This window comes from Rissa tridactyla, chromosome 8, assembly GCF_028500815.1.
Source record: "Rissa tridactyla isolate bRisTri1 chromosome 8, bRisTri1.patW.cur.20221130, whole genome shotgun sequence".
Taxonomy (NCBI): Eukaryota; Metazoa; Chordata; class Aves; order Charadriiformes; family Laridae; genus Rissa; species Rissa tridactyla.
Window position 1 is genome coordinate 20,774,513 of NC_071473.1, and position 18,674 is coordinate 20,793,186.

The 18,674-nt window shown below is 50.4% G+C and overlaps 1 protein-coding gene across 2 annotated transcripts in view; it reads right to left on the reverse strand.

Annotated features, from left to right (window-relative positions):
- TNR (tenascin R) overlaps positions 1 to 17,928 on the reverse strand; it is a 29,848-nt gene extending 11,920 nt beyond the window's left edge. For both annotated transcript variants that reach the window (XM_054212328.1, XM_054212327.1), the window contains exons 1-11: positions 17,433 to 17,928; positions 14,158 to 14,634; positions 13,456 to 13,719; positions 12,544 to 12,659; positions 9,803 to 9,953; positions 6,897 to 7,166; positions 4,940 to 5,125; positions 2,012 to 2,101; positions 1,636 to 1,899; positions 713 to 979; positions 485 to 604 (exon numbers count right to left, since the gene is read on the reverse strand). In XM_054212328.1, the coding sequence (XP_054068303.1) occupies positions 485 to 604; positions 713 to 979; positions 1,636 to 1,899; positions 2,012 to 2,101; positions 4,940 to 5,125; positions 6,897 to 7,166; positions 9,803 to 9,953; positions 12,544 to 12,659; positions 13,456 to 13,719; positions 14,158 to 14,634; positions 17,433 to 17,928 (2,701 nt within the window). The remainder of the gene's footprint in view (positions 1 to 484; positions 605 to 712; positions 980 to 1,635; positions 1,900 to 2,011; positions 2,102 to 4,939; positions 5,126 to 6,896; positions 7,167 to 9,802; positions 9,954 to 12,543; positions 12,660 to 13,455; positions 13,720 to 14,157; positions 14,635 to 17,432) is intronic.
- Positions 17,929 to 18,674: the final 746 nt, after the last annotated feature.

Below are 18,674 nucleotides of genomic sequence, written 5' to 3' on the forward strand. Positions count from 1 at the left end.
CAGTACAGGAGGTGCTCAGGAGGGAAGGAACAAGCCCTCTCCAGGGCTGATACTGGGGGTAACTGGGTTTTGTGCCTGTGGGTGCACACCTGTGTGCCCATCACTCTGCTGGCTCGACCTTTTCAGCATCGTAGGTGTAACTGGGGCTAAGGGAGATGAGACAGGGAGAGGCAGGTGAGGGAGATGGGATTTCAGGATCAGGCCCCAAATTAACCATCCCCAGGGAGGGTGTGCTGCAGGGTTCACTCCCTGTGTCCCTCTGTGCTGACCTGGCCCTCGTCTACAGTGGGCCTTGCCCATCCTTGTCATGGACACCCCGTCCTCCATCCCTGCAGCCTCTTTGTCCATCCCAGCTATTGGTGGCTTTTCCTGGGGCACTGGGATGCTGCCTGGTATGAGGATAACCTGGTGGCTTGCTCTTGCCTGCAGGTGGAGTGATGTTTGGCAGCTGCGAGCTCAGGGCATGAGCAAGAGAGGTCATTACCTTCGGTGGTGCGGTAGGATATTCTGTAGTGGTCGAAGGTGGTGATGGGAGGGCTCCAGTAGACGATCATGGACTCCTGAGTGATGTTGCCCACCCTGAGGTCCTTTGGCCCATCAATCCCTGGTGGGACAGACCAGAAAGCAAAGCTGTGGGAGGCAGGTCCGCTCCCCGTCCCCCTGCCCGCCCTCCCGGCAGGGTCCCATGCCTGGCAGGGGTGTCCCATGGTACCTGTTGTGATGGAGCCCACAACAGGCTCAGAGCTGACACTGCCGTGCATGGCCACCAGTGACACCAGGTACTCGGTGGATGGCTGCAAGCTTGTCAAGCTGACATGCCTGCGGGTGCCGTCAAGCATGAGCTGCTGTGCCTCCTCCTCATCCCGGGGGCTGTAGGTGAGGATGAGGCGGTCTGCTGGTGGGGATGGATCACTCCACGTGACATTCACACTGGAGGATGTCAGCTGGGAGAAGTGGAGCTGTGTGATGGGCCGGACCCCTGCAAGATGGAGAAGGGAGACATAACCCTGACCACCTGCAGATCCTGACCTCTGCGTTGTTCCCAGTGCTTTTATGGGAAATACCCAACAGAGGTGGCAAAGCTGCAGCTCTGGGCTCTCCATTGATCTGAAACTGTGCTGGGATTGAGAGGCAGAATGGGGAGGAGAAAAATGATGCTTTTCTCAGCTCTGCCTGCAAACATTCTCCATCCCAGACCCATATGGTGGGTGATGGGGCTGTCCCACTACAGATGGTATGTACTGTTTGGGCTTCCTGACTGCGTGCTTTTCACCCAGAGGTGCTTGTGAGGTCCCTTAAGGCTTGTTTTGTCCTTCTTATGGACACACAGACCACCCTGACCATAGAGAACAGCATGGTTGGCTGTTGCCCCAGCCCTGCTTTTTCTTTATGGAAGCCTCCAGCCAAGCAAGTGTGCTCAGTGCTGCTGGCCAGGGGAATGGGATCCCCATGCTAGTAGGGCCATCCTCCTTCTGAGGTCCACAGAACTTCTCTCACATGGATGGATTGCCCCCAGCCCTCATCCCCATCACCACCTCAAGAGTTTTGGTGCTGCAGACATGGTGGGCTGGTGGAGGTGCCAGTGTGGGGCAGTGGTCTATGCTTTTGGCCCCATCTCAACTTGTCTTTCTCTACCTGTGAAGGCATCCACAGTGGCCTCCAGGCTTTGCTGGCGTCCCCTCTCAGCGATGATGGAGATGGTGTACTCTGTCCCAGGCTCCAGCTCTGACAAGGTGAGCTGTGACTTGTCCCAGGGCACCGTCACTTCTGAGGCCATTCCCGAGGCAGGGGTGAAGGTGATGCGATAGTGGTCAATGGGACCCATGGCTTTGGTCCAGGCCAGTGAGATGGACGTCTCCGTGGAGGCTGTCACCAGGAGGTCCCGGGGGCTGTCAAGCTCTGTGGGAGAGGGTTGATGCAGACCTTTGTCCCCATGCACAGACTATCCCATGGGGATGTCTGAGACATAGGAACTGGCCATGATTGAAGCATGCAATGGGGCCAAACTCACCAGTTCTGGCATTCATGGTTGCCGGCACGCTCTGCTGGCTGTCCATCACGGCTGAAATCCCGATGCCGTACTCTGTCCCTGGCACCAGATCTGCCACAGGGTGCAGAGGACACGAAGGAGTGTAAGAGCAACACCTGGCTGGGTGGCCTCAGGGTGTGACTCTCCCACCTCCCACAGCTAGAGACACAGGGGAACCCATGAGCATCCCTGGGGTGAGCAGCCCTCCCACAGGTAAGCAGTTCCTCCATGCAATGGAGAAGAGCTGATACTTTTTAAAAAAGTCCCATGGATGGCTTTGGACAGGGAATTTGGATTATTATAGCTCAGAAATAAGCAATTTTTAAGCTGTTGCTGAGGTCTGCTGTAATTGCTGGCATCGAGACAGAATTTGCATGTGTGTGAGCTGAGATGGGAACGATAAAGTAGCTATATTTGTTTCCGAAGTGATTTAACATCAAATATTGTCACAGGGCTGGTGTCTCGAAGAGAAATAAATTATGCAGAGTAAATGAAATGCACATTAATAAGGAAAAGCTCAGTCTTTCTGGGAGCCAAATCAAGCTCCGCTCCTTGGCATGGACATATGCTATGGTGCCTCTCTCAAGGGACATGGGAATCCAGTTCATCCAGCTTCTTTCCCGCACACCTACAGCTGATAGCTGTTTTATCTCTGTGGGACATCTCCTGCCTCTGCCTGTCACTTTTGTTTGGCTGCTGATGGCTTTATTCCCCTCCTCCTGGTGTTTCATGATCTTTCCCACGGGGTTAGAGAAAGCCATAGACCCTCCAGCCCGGCCTCACCCTGCCTTGCCCAGGGACAGAATCCCTTGAAGCCACCAAAACCTTCCCCAAGAGGCCAGGAGGGAGGGAAACCCCTATTCCCTGCTCCTCTCCTCTTGCTACGGTGCAGTCTTGGTGGCAGGAGGGAGATGGACCCACCTTGCCCCTGCCCAATAAGTGTCATACGTATCCTGGAAAGGAGGAGAAGAGCGTGGAAGAAAGGGGAAGGAGAAGGAAGAAGTGATCAGGAGCGTATAAAACAATGTCTTTTCTCTCCCAGCTCTTTTGAGCAGAGCAAAGTTACAGATATTTCTGTACAAATGCTGATTTTGAAGAAACATATGGGGCAGGGCAAGGCTTGCTGTATTTTTAAGCTTAAATCTTTGATAAGCTCTTCTCAGTGGCATTCCTTGCTGCTTTTCCTGCAGGCAGATGAAGGCAGATGAAGGAATCACTGGTTGCATTTACACAGTGGATCCCAGCAGGTGCTGGGTGGCTGGAAACCCACGGGCTTTGCACCATGTGCAACAAGACCTTGGAGGACAGGGGTACCACATGCATAATGGAGCTGTGGTCTTGTGCCATCCACACTACGGCTATCCTGGCTTTTTTTTTTTGCCAGCGGAATGTTTTTTGGGTTATTTTCTGCTATAATAATTTTTTTTTTAATTTTTTTGTCTATTACATAGTAACCTGGGAGCTAGAAGGTGATGATGGAGGCACTATATAAAAATTGCTCACCGCTGTTGACTTAAGCCTCTATGTCTGGAGCTTGCTCTGGGGGTGTTTCTTGTAGCCCTGCCTGCATCTGGCAGCAGCCAGGAAGCACTGGTTTTGCCAGGTAGAGGCTTGGCAACTTTTTTGATTTTTATTGAGAGAAAAGAGAGCCTTCAAGCTGTCTCTTCCTTCGAGGCAAGCTTGGGTTGTGCCGTGGGTGTCATTGCAGTTTAGATCACTGGGGTAGTATTGCACCTCTGCCCCAGGGAGGAGGATTTGGCCTATTTTTAATGCTCTTTCTCACCTAGAAAGACAGTAAATGCCTAGAGGAAAACTAGCAGGGGATCAGCACCAGGTCCCTGATCCCTAGTTGTCCTCCTCCATGTCATCCCATTTCTCTGTGCACGTCTTCATCACAAATGCAGCAAAACTATCCCTCACATTTCTTCTTTCTGCACACCACGTTTTTCAAGCAAACTGCTCTAATTGCTTTCCTGCCCTCCAGCCTTTCTCATGACTCGGTGCCACTTTGCCTGTAACTTCACATTTGACTTTCCCACTGAATTTATTCCTATAGAGCCATACATCTCGGCAGAGATTTCTGAGCTCTCTTTGGGCTGGGAAGGTCCCAGGAGGGCAAAGACAGTCAACGTGGAAGAAACAGGTGACCTGCCATACTGAAGAGCTTCAAGCTGAATGAGTAACCTTTTTTGGTATGTGTGTAAATCTCTTCTTTGCTCAAAAAAATGCCACTGGAGATGAAAATTTGGCAGGCAAACCAAGTTAAAAAAAAAAAAAAAACCAAAACAACTCACACGGTGCTTTGTGGTGTTGCTGCAAAGGGTGTTTGGGACTGTCCTGGCAGTGGGAGGTAGGTGGTGTTTGCAGCCCCTGGTGCCAGTCCCTGTGCTGGCCTGATAACATACAACTTGAGGGAGTTGCTCAAAAATAGCATCCCTGGATTCAGGTCTGCTTTGTGCCCGATTTGGAAAAAGGCAATGAACTTGGGCAGTCTGGATCCCCCATCACTGCCTACAGAGCATGGGCGCCTGCGTCTCTTTCCCAGCAAGGAAAAAAAGAAGGGTGAAATAATATCGTCCTCTAGATCAGCCTAAAAAGCCTTCCTCTCCCCATTTCTCACTTTTCTCCTTGCTAGCTCTCTTTGTGACCTGGACAGACCCTTGCTGGAGCTGCATTACTCAGTGCTGCATCACTCGGAAGTGCATCGCTTGGAGGTGCATCACTCAGCTCATGGATAAGCAGCGCCCAAATCCAGACCCACAGCAGGGAAAATAATCTTCATCCTAGGGATAACATTCTCTCTTGTAGCTAGTAAACTCCAAAAAAGCCTCAAATATGTGCCAGGATGAGGGTAACCAAGCATTGGTGTTGATTTAGGATCTCCATCTCCCTACTTGCTTGCACACATACCTGTGAGAGTGGCCCGGGTGGTGGGACCAGTGTCCCGTGGCACCAGGACTTCGTGGTAGTGCTCTCCGGCCAGGGTGCTGTAGACCACCCTGTAGCTGTGTGCCTCGGCCTCACTATTGTCCCAGGCGAGCTCAAGGCTGGTGGGCATCCGCGAGCCCACCCGTAGGTTCTTGGGGGCATCAATCTCTACATGACACAAGGAAGAGAGGCTCTGTGTTACCACCGGGCACTGGAAACACACCCTGTAGCCTTGGCATGGCTAAATGGAAATGGAGGGTTACCCGGCTGTGACGTCTGTGAGGTCCCACATGAAGACCCTCCTCCCTAGGGCATCTCCCTGCAGCAGGGGCTGGGACATCTGCTCTCACCTCCTGCTCAGCACAGACCCAGAGATGCCACCTACAAGACTGAGGCAAGTGCTGAGGCATTCGCAGTTGTTGCTTCGGGAGCTAATTGCATGTTATTTGAAAAAGGAAAGCGTTTTCCCCCCATATTACAGTAAGGGAAACTGAGGCAGCATGTATAAGAGAAAAAGGGCTCTGTAGCAGTCACGCATTGGCCTGAACTGCTCTTAGAAGAACATTGAGCATCTTTACAGGTTCATTCATGCTTAGATGTTGCCCAAAAGGTTTGTTTATTAGTGCTGCTGGGGCTGTGCACCAAATCTGCTTTGATTTGCACAATAAACCTCTCCTGTGAGCAGTGGGTTGATGCCGGGCAGGGGCTGGGTGCCAGCAGATGGGGGGTAATTACTGCTCCTTGACGGATCTGAGTTTAGGGGGGGAAATTTTTTTATTCTTTTAGAAATAGAGCAAGGAAGGCCAGTGCAGCAAATCAGTCGGGGTAAACATCTCATCCGAAATATTTATCTATAGAGATATACACACACACTATTCACTCACTGCAGTTATTGTAATAGGAGCCTAGTATTCACCAGTAACGTACACGAAAAGTCATTTATATACCATAAACCAGAACTGAAATATGTGTTCTACCTCCTCCTTTATGGCACAGTAAATTAAACCTGTTAGCTATCTGCAGGCTTAACATTAATTAAAGTTTTACCGACCGGTTAGGGTATTCAGAGAAGATATAAAATAGGATAACCACGTTTCTCACTGGGCTGCTTTCAGCTGCTTGACTGCCGATTCCTCGGGCAATGCATCTGCCTTGGCTCTTGACGCTGAATGGGAGCAAGCATCATCCTAAATTCAGACCTGTGCTTGCTGTTTTAGTGCTTTTAAGAATTGCATGTTGATTTACGGGTGCTATTCAGGGTGTAAAGCGCTGGTCTTTAAAGTTTTAGTTGTGGTCTCAAGCTAAGCTGTGGGTCTGAACGGGTGTTGAAGGTGGTGGGGATGTGTGTCACAGGCAGCAGCAGGTTCAGCCTTGATGCTGCAGCATGACTTGGTCAAGGTGGCGTTTGCTCAGAGGTTGTCATCTAAATGCGGGTTTTTGAGTCACCTGCCTGGTCACCGGCATCAGGGGTCACCTGGGGTGCCATGCAAGCATCCGCAAGGGGCACGGGCACTGGAGTTTTAGGGACTAAACAGAAATGTAGGCACTAATGGAGGGCGGTCAGAGGGTGGTTTGAGCTGTGCATGTGTGTTTTAGGGTGAGCTGAATCATTTGCTCTGCCTTGCTTTGCACCACAACCATGACAGGACGCGAGACACCTGCATTCAGGCATCTTCAGACTTGCATCTTAAGCATCATGTTTTCATTGTGCCACTTCCTCCCAGTATACCAGATTAAACTCCAGCTCACTCATGCCAGGGGAAAACCAGGTACCACTAGATCCCAGATGCAAAAAAAAAACTAGATTCAGCTCTGGATATGTAAAACCCCATGTTTGTTGCAGGACAGCCCATCTGCAGATTGCAGCAAGCCATTTGCCTATGCTTGCTGGAGGCTTTAAAAATTCATGCCAGTTCTCCCAGCAAAGCCAGCTAGCTACCTGTGGTGAACTGGGCGAGGGCTGGCTGGCTCTCGTTGACACCCCGGAGGGCACTGACGACGAGGTGGTAGCGGGCGCCAGGGCGAAGGGCCTGCAGGGAGTACTGGCTGAGGGGGGGCTCCAGGCGGAAGGTGGTCCTCCCCCCCTCCCCATCCGCCAGCCCGTACTTCAGCAGGATGGTGTCCACCTTGGCACGCGGTGGTGTCCACTCCACAAAGGCCACTGTGTCAGAGACGTCCCGCACCAGGATCTGCGTCGGTCCATCGATGACTGCGGAAGAAGGGGGAAAACAAGCACTTGTTATTTTGGGAGAGCTGGGTGGGGAAAGGTGGCAGCTTTGGGGACACCAAGCCTCAGGGATTCTTCAACCTGGCCTTCAGACTGGCCCAAATCAGCAGGTGGGGACAAGGCAGAGAGGTGGCATGGGCAAAAGACACGATCCTCTGCCCTAAGGTACCCAGGGGGTTTGATCCTGTTGGGTTCCCAGTCCCTTGTCCCAGTCTCCCATCTCTTTTCTGAGCCCTCTCCACTTCACCCATGTCTCTCCTGAGCACTGGATACCAGAGCAGGACCCAACAGCTCTCCCATTGATGCCCATTACAGCTATAAAACAACTCATGCCCTTCTCTCGAGCTGGTTATTGGCAACAATTTCTCCCTGGCTTCTTCAGGTGGCATCTCCCAGGATAAAACCTTCCACATTTAATTGTGGTCTGCTTTCTTTGCTCCTAGATAACCATACAGTTTTTCTTTGAGCCATTCAAACTGCTTTTATCGATGATCTCCTTCCATTCAATTTACTCTTTTCTGAGCCTTTCCGTCACTGGCAAAATTTATCAGCAACGATATTATGTCTTTTGAAAGGCGTTGTCAATGTGTTCAGTGACTGGCAGCAAAGGACTGATCCAAGCATTGAGAACTGAGGAACATCTCTAGAAATGTTCCTGCTTTGCTGCCAGCTCCTGGTTTGTTGTTCAGTTGAGGGATCAGCTTGTAAAGCTGTTGATGTCTTAGCAGTGGGGAGAGAGGAGAAAATGCAATTGCTCTCAAGAGTCTTCATAACTAGCTGGGTGTGAGGCTATGGTGGGTGTCCACCAAAACCTCTCAGATAAAGGGGTTTTAGCTAAATTCATGCTGGGGATCTACTGGGAGACCATTATGGACGTTTCTGCTTTCTTTTGCAGAGAACTGGGCCCTTCCCTCCTCCGCATCCCCCAAAACTCGACCTCTGGAAATCACGGGCTCAAGCCTCGGTGATGGATGCTTTGAGTCCAGCAGGACCTAACTGCTGCATGGGTGGGTGGATGGATGTGCCAAGCCTGGCCATCGCTCCTGTGCCACGGCAGCATCGATGCACGGAGCCTGCTGGGCAGCCCATTTTATCACTTACAGGATCACAAGGTGGGTGAAACCCCCCACATTGTTTCTGTAATTCAGGCTATACTGCATGCAAGTACATCTAATATACTGTATATATTGGAAAATGACACCATATAATAAGAATGTGCTGAATGCTGCACACAGGGTGGGAAGTTCTCAGGGAGATGAGTGTGGGCAGGGGTGGGAGGGATCAGAGAGGGGTATAAAAAGATATGGGAGAACTGGGAGCAGTGGGGTGAGGTCTGGGGGCAAAACAGCAATGGAGAAAGGAGGACAGCTGGGAAGCAGTGTGTTTAGGTAGGAGCTAGGTGTTCAGCTTGGCCAGGGCCAGGTCATGCTTATCCGAATCCTGAATCTCCAACTACCTCATGTTAACCAGTCATCCAGGTGACTCTGGGCAGCATCAAGTTCTACTTAGCTGTGAAGCATGAAACCATGCCTTTGCTGCTCGATCCTGGCACAAGGCAGAACGAGGATGATGGGGGCAAAGCTATGGGGGAGCCATAGAGGAAGACAAACACACCAGCACAGGGATGCCTTCATGGAGCAGAGAGCTGGGAGCCCACCACTCCATTTCTGCTCCCCTGCAAAGATCAGCCACTGAGTTTGAAGTACCAGCCTCTCTCTTTATTTTTTGCTGACTTTCTAGGGAAAGGAAGATTTGGTCTTGACCAGGAGATGTCTCTGTTAAGCCATGTCGAGCTGAGTGCGGAGGCAAAGTGGGAGGAGAGGGCTGCTGAGGAAGTTCAGACCTTCAGCAAGCTGGTGCTGCTGGAGAGACCCTCACTTCAGTCTCACTGTTACCTCAAATTAGCAGCCTGGGGAGAGCATCACTTTGTTATAATCCTCCGGCAGTTATTTAAATGCTGTTTCCATTTGCAACAGCTTGGATGGAGGTAAACATCTGCCTGGCTGCCAAGGTAGACTGCAACAGACCTGGCATGGAGAGCCTCTTCTCCTCAATGAGCTCTGCCCGTCTCCTTCAGTGGGGAGAACACCTAGTCCTTTCACACTCGCTAAATTTCCTCTAGCTTACAGGATGGACCAGTGACCGGTCAAATAAATTGGTTAGCAGGGGATGTGCCGTCACTCCTGGCTCCCTGCCCCCCTGCCTGATTTGCCTGAATTGGTGGGAGTAGAGTGCATTTAGTGGCACAAAAGCAAGTGGGAGTTTTAATCTGCTATATATGAGTAGGCAATACATTTATAGAGGTGTTTCTTGGGGGCATCCAGCCTCTGAAATGTGAGATTAGCGGAGAAGAGGAATTTATCCAGCTGTAAAATAATAAAAGTGGACCTGAGCCTTCACTCCCAACCCCATTAACCTCACCACAGTTTCTGTGCTTGCAGCAATTCGGGAGGGAGAATACCGCATGAAGAAGCTGTTGCTGCGCTGCATCTGTACCTAGGGGCAGTTGGGTGGCAGTGGTTTTGTCCCTGCCCATGCAGTGCCGGGCTGTTCTCACTCATGGGACCTTATTTTGGGGACCAAATCCTGCTGTGCTGCCTGGGGTCAGGCTCACTCACGGGTTGAAACGCTGTCAGATGTGGGAGGGCTCCTGGCTTGTTCCTTCAGGGCCACCACAGTGACGGTGTATTCTTCCCCTGGCTTCAGCCCCGTCTGGTTGAAGGTGGTGACGGTGCTGGGGAGCTGGGCAATCATGCCACCTTCATTATTCTGCCGGGGAGCAGAAATAACCATTAAAAAAACAAACAAACAAACAAACAAACAAAGGTGTTTTGAGGGGATTGATGCATGGAGAGGAGGTGTCCCCCACATTGCATCCTTCCACACCCAGGCCTGCACCTCCAAATTGCATCCTCTCCCAGCCGCGTCCCACTGTGGAGGTCCAGAAACCCAGGGTGGAATCACCCGCCAAGTGTGGAGCACCCACATTGTTGGGCTGAGAAATCCTTCCCCATCCCTTCTTCCCCCGCCGCCAACTTCTGTATTTTGCCATCTGTGCGTCTGCTGTTCTCCAGAAGAGAAAAGATAATAAAACCGAAGCCTGGGCTAGACTCCTTTTCTATGCTCTTTAGATGCCAAGAGCCTTCTGTTGTTCATATATAGGTATGAAACTGTAAGGTCTTTATTTTGCCATCACCTTCTTTTTAAGTGTCTTTATGAAACTCATTATACTTTGTGGTTTTGCTGTGAAAAACTGAAAGGCTTTAAGCAACTGCAAATGTCACCTTTCCTGCCAGTGTTTGGACAAAGGATCTTTTCTTGCTGCTGTCTTCATTAATAACACGCTAAACAAATCTTTGCACATAGCTCTCAATTCATATTCATCTCGTTTCTCATTAAACAGGAAATCCTCCATTTTAGCCATAAATTGCCAGCTTACCCTTCCTAATTTTCTTTTCTAAATCTGTCTTTGCTTTGTCTTCCCCACCCCCCCCACCTCCCAACACCAATGCATGCAGCAGATGGGCAATTCCCCCTGACCCGGCTTTTGCTGGGCGAGAGCATCGTGGGGACCACAGAAGAAGGATTGCTCTGCGGGACAGTACGAGCATCCTTGTGGGGACACCAAGGACCAAACTAGCATCCTCTTGCCCAGCTTTCAGGAAGACAGACCAAGCTCAACTTTGCTCATAGAGATTATTTGTGATGCTGCTATTACAATTTTGGGGTTTTTTAGCCTCTGGGACTAGGTTTTGGGTTGATTTGGGGTGTAACAATGGTTTAGCATTTGCCTAAGCAAGCGTAGCTTCCAGGCAGTGAAGGAGACAGCACCCTCTGCCTTATTTTCTGAGAAAAGCTGTTGATGCTTGAGAAAAGCTCTTTCTTTTCTGAGAAAAGCTCGAGAGAGTCTGATTTTGGAAGCTAATGGGCAGGAGCACAACTGTGTCTTTACGACACAGGACCATGCGCTTGACCAATGCATGTGAGAATTTCAAAGCCCAGCGAGCTACATCCCTTCCCCGCCCCAAAAATCTGCATCGAAAACCAGCCAACCTTTGGTGCTTTATCTCTTCCTTTAAATCCTGAAATATTTATGCATGGTTTTAAGTTTTAAGCTTAAAAATGAAAAGATGGACCAACAGTTCATATTTGTGCTATGGCTTGAGATGATGACCCTGTGGGGAGACATTGGCCTCTATCCCAGCAATTCCTCACCCTAAAATGGATATATCCCCATTTATCTGCTCCAGGGGGATGCTGTTGAGTTTAATTCCTGAGTAACATCCCGAGTGAAATGTTTGAAAGATAGCTGGGTTTTTGCTACTAGACTGAAAGATCTCCCCTGACGTTGTCGTATCGTTTTGGTTTTTATCCCAACAGTGAATGAAAATTACCCTGGGCTTTATACTTGTGGTACTTGGACTTCGACTTCTGACAAAATTTCCATGTGGATGTACACAAAATTGCACCAGATCCTTCCAGCCTTTTTGGAAATGAGGTAATGAGTTATTTAAAGCAATTGGGCCCTTGCTTTATGCTGTATAATGATACTTTACACTCAAGAGCATTTAAAACTTTGGGGCCAAGTTCTGCATTTCTCCACTGCCCAGAGCTGCCTTTGACTCCAGCGAGGGTTTTGTACAACTGAAAACAGCATAATTGAGCCCTTAATAAGCATTTCTTTTACTGTTGGGGCTTGAATGTTCTTGTAAAGAGGCTCCATATACAATTGAAGCTATACTTATGGCTAAATGGTGTAGAAATTATGAATATAGATTAAATACTTGATGTACAATTTTTGTTGCTGCACATAGAAAATATGCGATATTTTGGGCAACATTTTCATCCTTTCATCTTTTCTGGCACAAATTCTACCTGTTCATCACTGTGATTAAAATTCCGTGGCAGGAATTAGCTGTGCGTGTGACTCGGGGATGCTGAAGGTTGTTGTCTGAGAGCTGGTGGCTGCTCGGTTTGATCGAGGCTGCTTTGGGTAGCTTAGCGTGCAGAGAGCAGGGGTGAGGAACAGGAGGAGGACGAAGGGTCACAGCAAAGGAGGTGGAAGGGAAAAGGAGGGGGTGACAGCAAGAGGCAGCGAGGCTGGAAGGTTTATTTATTTATATGCTTGTCTCTTGATTTTATTGGGAAATTCCTTTGAGGACGTGTATGTCTTGACACAAAAGACTACTGGGGAAATGCAGGTTGAGGTGTTTGGGGTTGTTTGATATGAAGCACATAGTGGAAAAAAGGGGTTGGGGTTTTTTTGTGGTTAATTGGAAGCTAATTTGGGGCTCGCTTGCTCAGTGTTTTTTAGGGTGACCAGGTGTACCCCGTGATGCCATGCATGCGGCAGCAGTACCTTGGGGATAAAGCTGATCTCCCAGCCGTCGAAGGGGAAGGAGAAGGGCTCCCACTGCACCTCTGCTGTCGTCTCTGTGATGGTCTTGAACTTCAGCCCCTGCGGTGTGGCGAGGTCTGGAAGGGAGCAGGGGGTGGTGAGCAGATGGTAATGCGCTGCTGCCACCACCCCACTCCCTGTGGCTATTTTTTAACTGGGCAATGAAAATGGGAAACCTTTTGGTAGCTGTTAGCAGAGTTCCTTTGTCCCCACTCTGGGCAGGTTGGAGGGAGAAGAGGGAAATGCCTGGGCTGCTGGACGCCAAAGCATCCCACAGCATTACCAAGTGAACAGAGTGAGAGAGGGGGTTGCAAAAGGGGTGTCTGGGTAGTTTACGTTTTCCCCTTGCCCTCTGTATCTTTAGCTTCTGAGGATCCTTTCTGGATGTTGCCATTACAGCTTGATACTCCCATTTTCCTCTGTGCATCATGGTCCTGGTCAGGGCTACATATGTCTTGATGCACAGCAGCATCCCCTCTTGCTGTGCTATCACCCATTTCATGGGGTTTGGTCATGGGGAACCCATCCAGGAGTGGCAGGACAACCTGTGACTTCTGTGATATATCACAATATTTTCTATGAGGAAAAAAGCATAATATTTGGGCCATGTTCTGGGGTCCCAAATCAAACACTGAATCTTTCTTTGATTTTCAGTCATTTGGGTTTTCACCCAGACTGAGTCTTTCTGCGGAGGGTGGACGCATTTCCCCCTATCCTATATCCCCATACAGATATAAACTGGGATAAAAATATCCACAATTTTTTTTTGAAGGCTCAACTGCTGCTAGAAGGTTTTTATGGAAAATGTGAGCTAGGTTGAGTTTCACCTCTGTTTGTCCAGGTACCAAGCAACAAGTGCAGTATGATACTTACTGGTCATCACCTTGGAGGTAACAGGGATGCTCAAGACGTCGCTGATGACTGCATAGATGCTGATGTTGTAGGCAACACCTGGCTCCAGCTCCATGATGGTGATGCTGCTGCAGTCCCCAGGCACCCGCTGCTGGAGGTGGGTGCCCCCTGGCCCCGCCGGTTGGTACGAGACGATGTACTCAGTGGCTGCTCCGGGGCTGTCCCATGTCAGCTCAATGGAGTTGTCGCTGATCCCTGTCACTCGCAGGTTTTTGGGAGGAGACACTGATGAGAAGGGCAGAGGTAAGGAGAGTGTCAGGGTGTGCATGGCTTATCTTCCCACCCAGCCATGGGTAAGGGTGTATCAGTCTTCTGGTGGGACTTGGGTATGAGCTTCGGGCTGGGGGTACATGCTATCTGTGGTTATATTAAATGCTATAGCAAGGCAAAGGCTCAGGAGAACCTGACTGCAGCTTCTGTTTTACCACTGATGTTGTAACAAACCTTGCTGGATTTTGGCTCGCCCCTCAGACTTTTGTCCGTGGCATCTCTGGGGACAGGGAAAACAGGGAGGCAGTCAAACTGCAGGGCCTGAGCAGGTCCTATGTGACCTATGTGTATGGGTTTCTCCCAGGCTTCATGGTGCTCCTACAGGGCTCTGGGCACCTTGAAGCCCTTATTCATGCATTTGGGTCTGTCTTTCCCCATGCATGCCCCCGCTACCTGCTGAGCAGTCCTGCCCTTCGTAGCCATCCTTGCAGATGCAGAGACCATCCTGGCAGACCCCACGGCTGCTGCAGGCATTGGGGCAGTGCAGCCACCCACAGTCCTCCCCGGTGTAGCCCTCCCAGCAGATGCACGTGCCGTTGACGCAGTGGCCCTTCCCTGAGCAGTCACGGGGACATCGCAGGTGGGAACAATCCTCCCCGGCAAAACCCTCCTCGCAGACGCACTCGCCATCCACGCAGAGCCCATGGGAGCCGCAGCCAGAGGGGCAGCGGAGCTGGGAGCAGTCCTCGCCCCCGTAGTCATTGTCGCAGATGCACTGGCCCTCCAGGCAGACGCCGCGGCTGGAGCAGCCCTGGGGACAGTGGGGCTCAGAGCAGTTGCTGCCTGCCCAGCCCTCCATGCACACACAGCTGCATGACTCCAGGCTGAAGTTCCCGTGGCCGCTGCACTGCAGGGTGTAATCCGGCTGCCCTGCAAGGACGCAGGACAAAGGTCAGAGCCCACCGGGTGGGAGGTGGAAAAGGGCAGTGTTGGCCCCGTGTCTGCCCATTGATGGGCTGTGGGGAAAGGGGCAAGATGTGGGGCAAGTAGGGGATGATCCTCCCTCAGGTTGACAATGCCCAGCTTTGGGGAGCTGGTGGCCTTAGGGCTGGCAGGGGAAAAATTGGTGATACAGACTCATGGTGGGGCTTGGGTGGGTCCCAGGAGTATATTTGTCCCCTTGCAGCACTGGCAACCATGACCATGGGTGCCATCAGCTTTGTTAGGGTTCAAGTGCTACCTTTGGTTTCTCTTCAGCTCAGGGCTCAGTTGATGGGAACCTCCCTAGACCTCTTACTGGGAAAAAGCCTTCCCTAGCTAACCCCTCTGCACCAGCCATGAATTAGCAGGCTCCTGTTCTCTTGTCTCCACCTGCTGTTCCTTTTTACAGGTAAGGGATCATGGTGTACTTGCTGTCTCTCCTACAAGAAGCAGGTATGTACCCAAAGACATGACCTTCATCCCTGTCCTGGTAAGCCTGATTAAGACAGAGCCATTGGCTTTGCACAAAGTATTTGTGTGTGCTGGGGTTGTGGGAAAGAAGGGAAAGCACATGGCCACCATGGCCACCACCTCCAATGTCCCCCCTTTACTCAGCAGCCTTACATAGCACACTGGGGTGAGGAGGGAAGCATGGGGACAAAGGCACCAATTACTCTGACGTTGCCAACACTCCCCTCTTTTGCCCCTCAACATGGACCCATTGCCCCAGCTAAGGGTTTACCCCAGCCAGGCTAATTTTCCCTTGATAATTGTTACTGCTTTTCTTCCTCATATGAACCAATGAAGCGCAGAAACCCTTTCCTTGCTTCCTCTGACCCTTGTGAAACCTCTGTGCCATGAAGACCACAAGCCACAAGACTTTGTGATCCCCCAACTAAGTTTTCCATCCTAGCTGAGCTATCTGAGCAGCTCTTACCATGGTGGGTAACAGCAGATGTTCGTGTAAAAGGGATTCAGTTACACGCTGTACCAGACAGACCCATTTGTGTTACTTTGCAGGATGTTTCCCATCTAAACTGTGAATACTGGGAATGGCGATCAGGTTCTCTTCAGATCTTGCAGCCTCTAGTTCAGTTATCAAAAGAGGAGAGAGGATGCTTCTAAGTGTGCTGGAAGAGAGCGGCTTTCCCAGGGGAAATGCCTTAGGCAGTGGTGTAGGGATCCTCATCTCCTTTGCAGTGCACTGAATCGAAAGCAACTCCAGTAAAAATATATGAAGTTACTCTAGTTTTAGGTCAGCGTGCATCTGCGATCGGAATGGAGATTCCACTGAGTGATGAATGTTTAATGGGACCGTCTGTATATATTGCAAGCAACCCAAATAGGCCCATCAGAGTTTCAAATTAATTCCTTTAAAACAGGCTTTTTCCATTGCATTTCCTATGTGATTTTAACCCTTGCTTTGCACACACCGGTGACACATGTGGGTATTTTCTGTTTTGTCTTTTTTTAATGCAGCTGATGACTGTAGCATCACGGCAGGATATGGGCTGAGCCCATGACTGGAAACACACTGACTTCCCCTAGCTGCGAGGGAGGTGTCAGCCCGTGTCACCCTGCGTGCCTGTAACATCCCTCCCCAACCCACACACCGTTGGTCCAACTCTGCTGACCTGAGTGTGGGTCACTCCCATTTTATTTTAATGTGTACTCAATATAGAGGAGTTGGGGTACCACTGGAAAAAATCACACGAATAGCTGCGAAACTTAAAAACAGGCAGCGGGCATTGGAGGGAAAAGGGTTGCTTTTAATTTTTTTCCTCCCTGCTGTTGTTCTTGGCCTGAAATGCAGTTTTCTTATGGGAAGATGCCCTGCATGGCTCTCCTTGTTTGGTGGCTTTTCACCACGAGGAGCTCTGGTGCATCAGAACCCCGAGATGGCCTGGGCTGCGCAAGGGATGGATACCCTTTGGGACGGCCCCTCTTGCCAACCTCCCCAAGATGTAACGAAAACCATCAGTGTGCTAGCTCCTGTGCTGTTGAAATGCAGCCTCTAGCCTAAACCTTTCTTAACCCATCTCATTTCAACTTCATGCTGCTTCCCTGGCTCTGAGGAATGGCTGCGGTGAAATGAGGGGCTGTCTTTGATGGGGTAACCCTAATGGGGGCTCTCGGAGATCTTCACAAACTGCACATATTGTTATTCAGATTAAGTATCCTGTTGATGGTTTTGTGCCTTTGTTATAGGTTTTGTTTGCATCTTTCGTGGCAATGGAAGTTATTCCCTATATTTTTTATTCTTTTTCTTTTAAACTCAGCTTTTCATACACATTCACTCCTCCTACAGAGAAGATGAAGGGGTTTATTGCCGGCTCCCATGGTGCTGCCTTCAGCCCAGGGATAGCTTAGGAGAGCAGCAGCTAGGTCTCTCTTCTCTGTCCCACACGCAGTGGCAGATCTCTAACAGTGTTACCTGGAGTGCAGGGTTGGGAGATCACCCCTTACGAGTAGTAATTTTATCTGTTGTGGGGCTTTAGCTTTGGCCATTACGGGGTTTCTGCAGTGAGAAGGGCATGGTGGCTCAAGTGACCAAATCCCTCCCAGGGGTTTTCCTGCCTGGGAGGACCTAAACCAGGCTTTTCCCTAAAGCCACAGCAACACCATGGGTGAACATAAGTTTTTCTCCTTTGCCACCCTGAGTGGCATCACTGATTTTGTATTTATTTCTCCTGCCTTTTGCTTGAGCCCTCAGTCCCCAGCAAGAGCTAATAGGATGGCATTACTACCTGTGGCTGCATTTTCTTGGCAGCAATTGGAGTTGCACTGGTCCCGGAGTATGGAGACCTCTCTCTCCAGTATCTCAATCCTGCTCAGCAGCTCCTGCAGGGGTGGGAAGGAGGTGGAGCACTTGCAGGCCTGCTTGGGCAAGTTTATCCTGTGGGTGAAGGTGACCTGGCTCTCACTGTCGGAGGTCTGCTCCTCGTACTCCGCCAGCTGGTCATCTTCTGAACTCACCTCCTCTGCTGAAGACTTGAACATGGACGAGCAGCAGCTGTCCACGGGGATGTTGATGTTGTAGATGTGGTGGAAGACCATGGGCTGCTCTTTGATGGATGGGCTGCAGTTGGCAAGGCCACCCTTCTCATCCACTGCTGCCCTCTTGACTGTCTCTGTTGTCACCTCCAGCCGGCACTCAAAAGGCTTGAGGATGGCACCCAGCAGAAGCAAGCTGAAGCTAATGAGCACGTTCCTCAGGACTGGGTTTTCATTGTCAGTCCCCATTTTCTTAGGAGAGGGAAGAGTCTTTTAAGCCAGTGCTGGTCAGCCAAATGCAGGGAGGACCTGAGGACATAGAAGGAAAAAAGCATGGTTGGTGCTAGCCCTGAAACTGTACTCAGAGAGGCAAGTCCTGCTGGGCAAAGTCACCCAAAGAGATGTGGGGCTGACTTGACCCATGCATAGTCCTGCTGGCTTTCATGAAGCCCAAGTCATCCCTGAGCGGAGCCCATGGCTGGTGGGAAGACTCTGCCATAGACCCTGAACAGTGACAGAGGCAGATACTTGTTGCTATTATTATTTAATTTTTTTAAAGGAAAGTTAATCTGGTACTAACAAAGCACAAAATACACATGTTTTCAGGAGAAACACCCTGTATGGGATCTACTTTCAGTGTCACAACAGTATGGCATGTAGGGTCCAAGGGGTTAACACATGGGTGATGGTGACGCATCCCCGAGCTCTCCTTTGGTTGTCTCCTGTGCCCCAGGAGCTGCACCCAACGTTGCTAGGCTTCCTCCAGTAGCTATAGGAACGGCAGCCTTGTTAAACACCGTCAAATTACACCACACAGGCTCCAGCTTGTTCAGGCTGATGCTCAGAGCAGACAAGTCCCTCCCATTAAAGTGGCTTCACCCCCTTCCCACACTCTGGATTACAGGTTAACCTTGCCTTGATTTGGAACAGCACAACTTCTCATTCCCGTATCGATCGCGAACTCTGGTTGGTAATCCAGCCTCTGAGAACCTCAT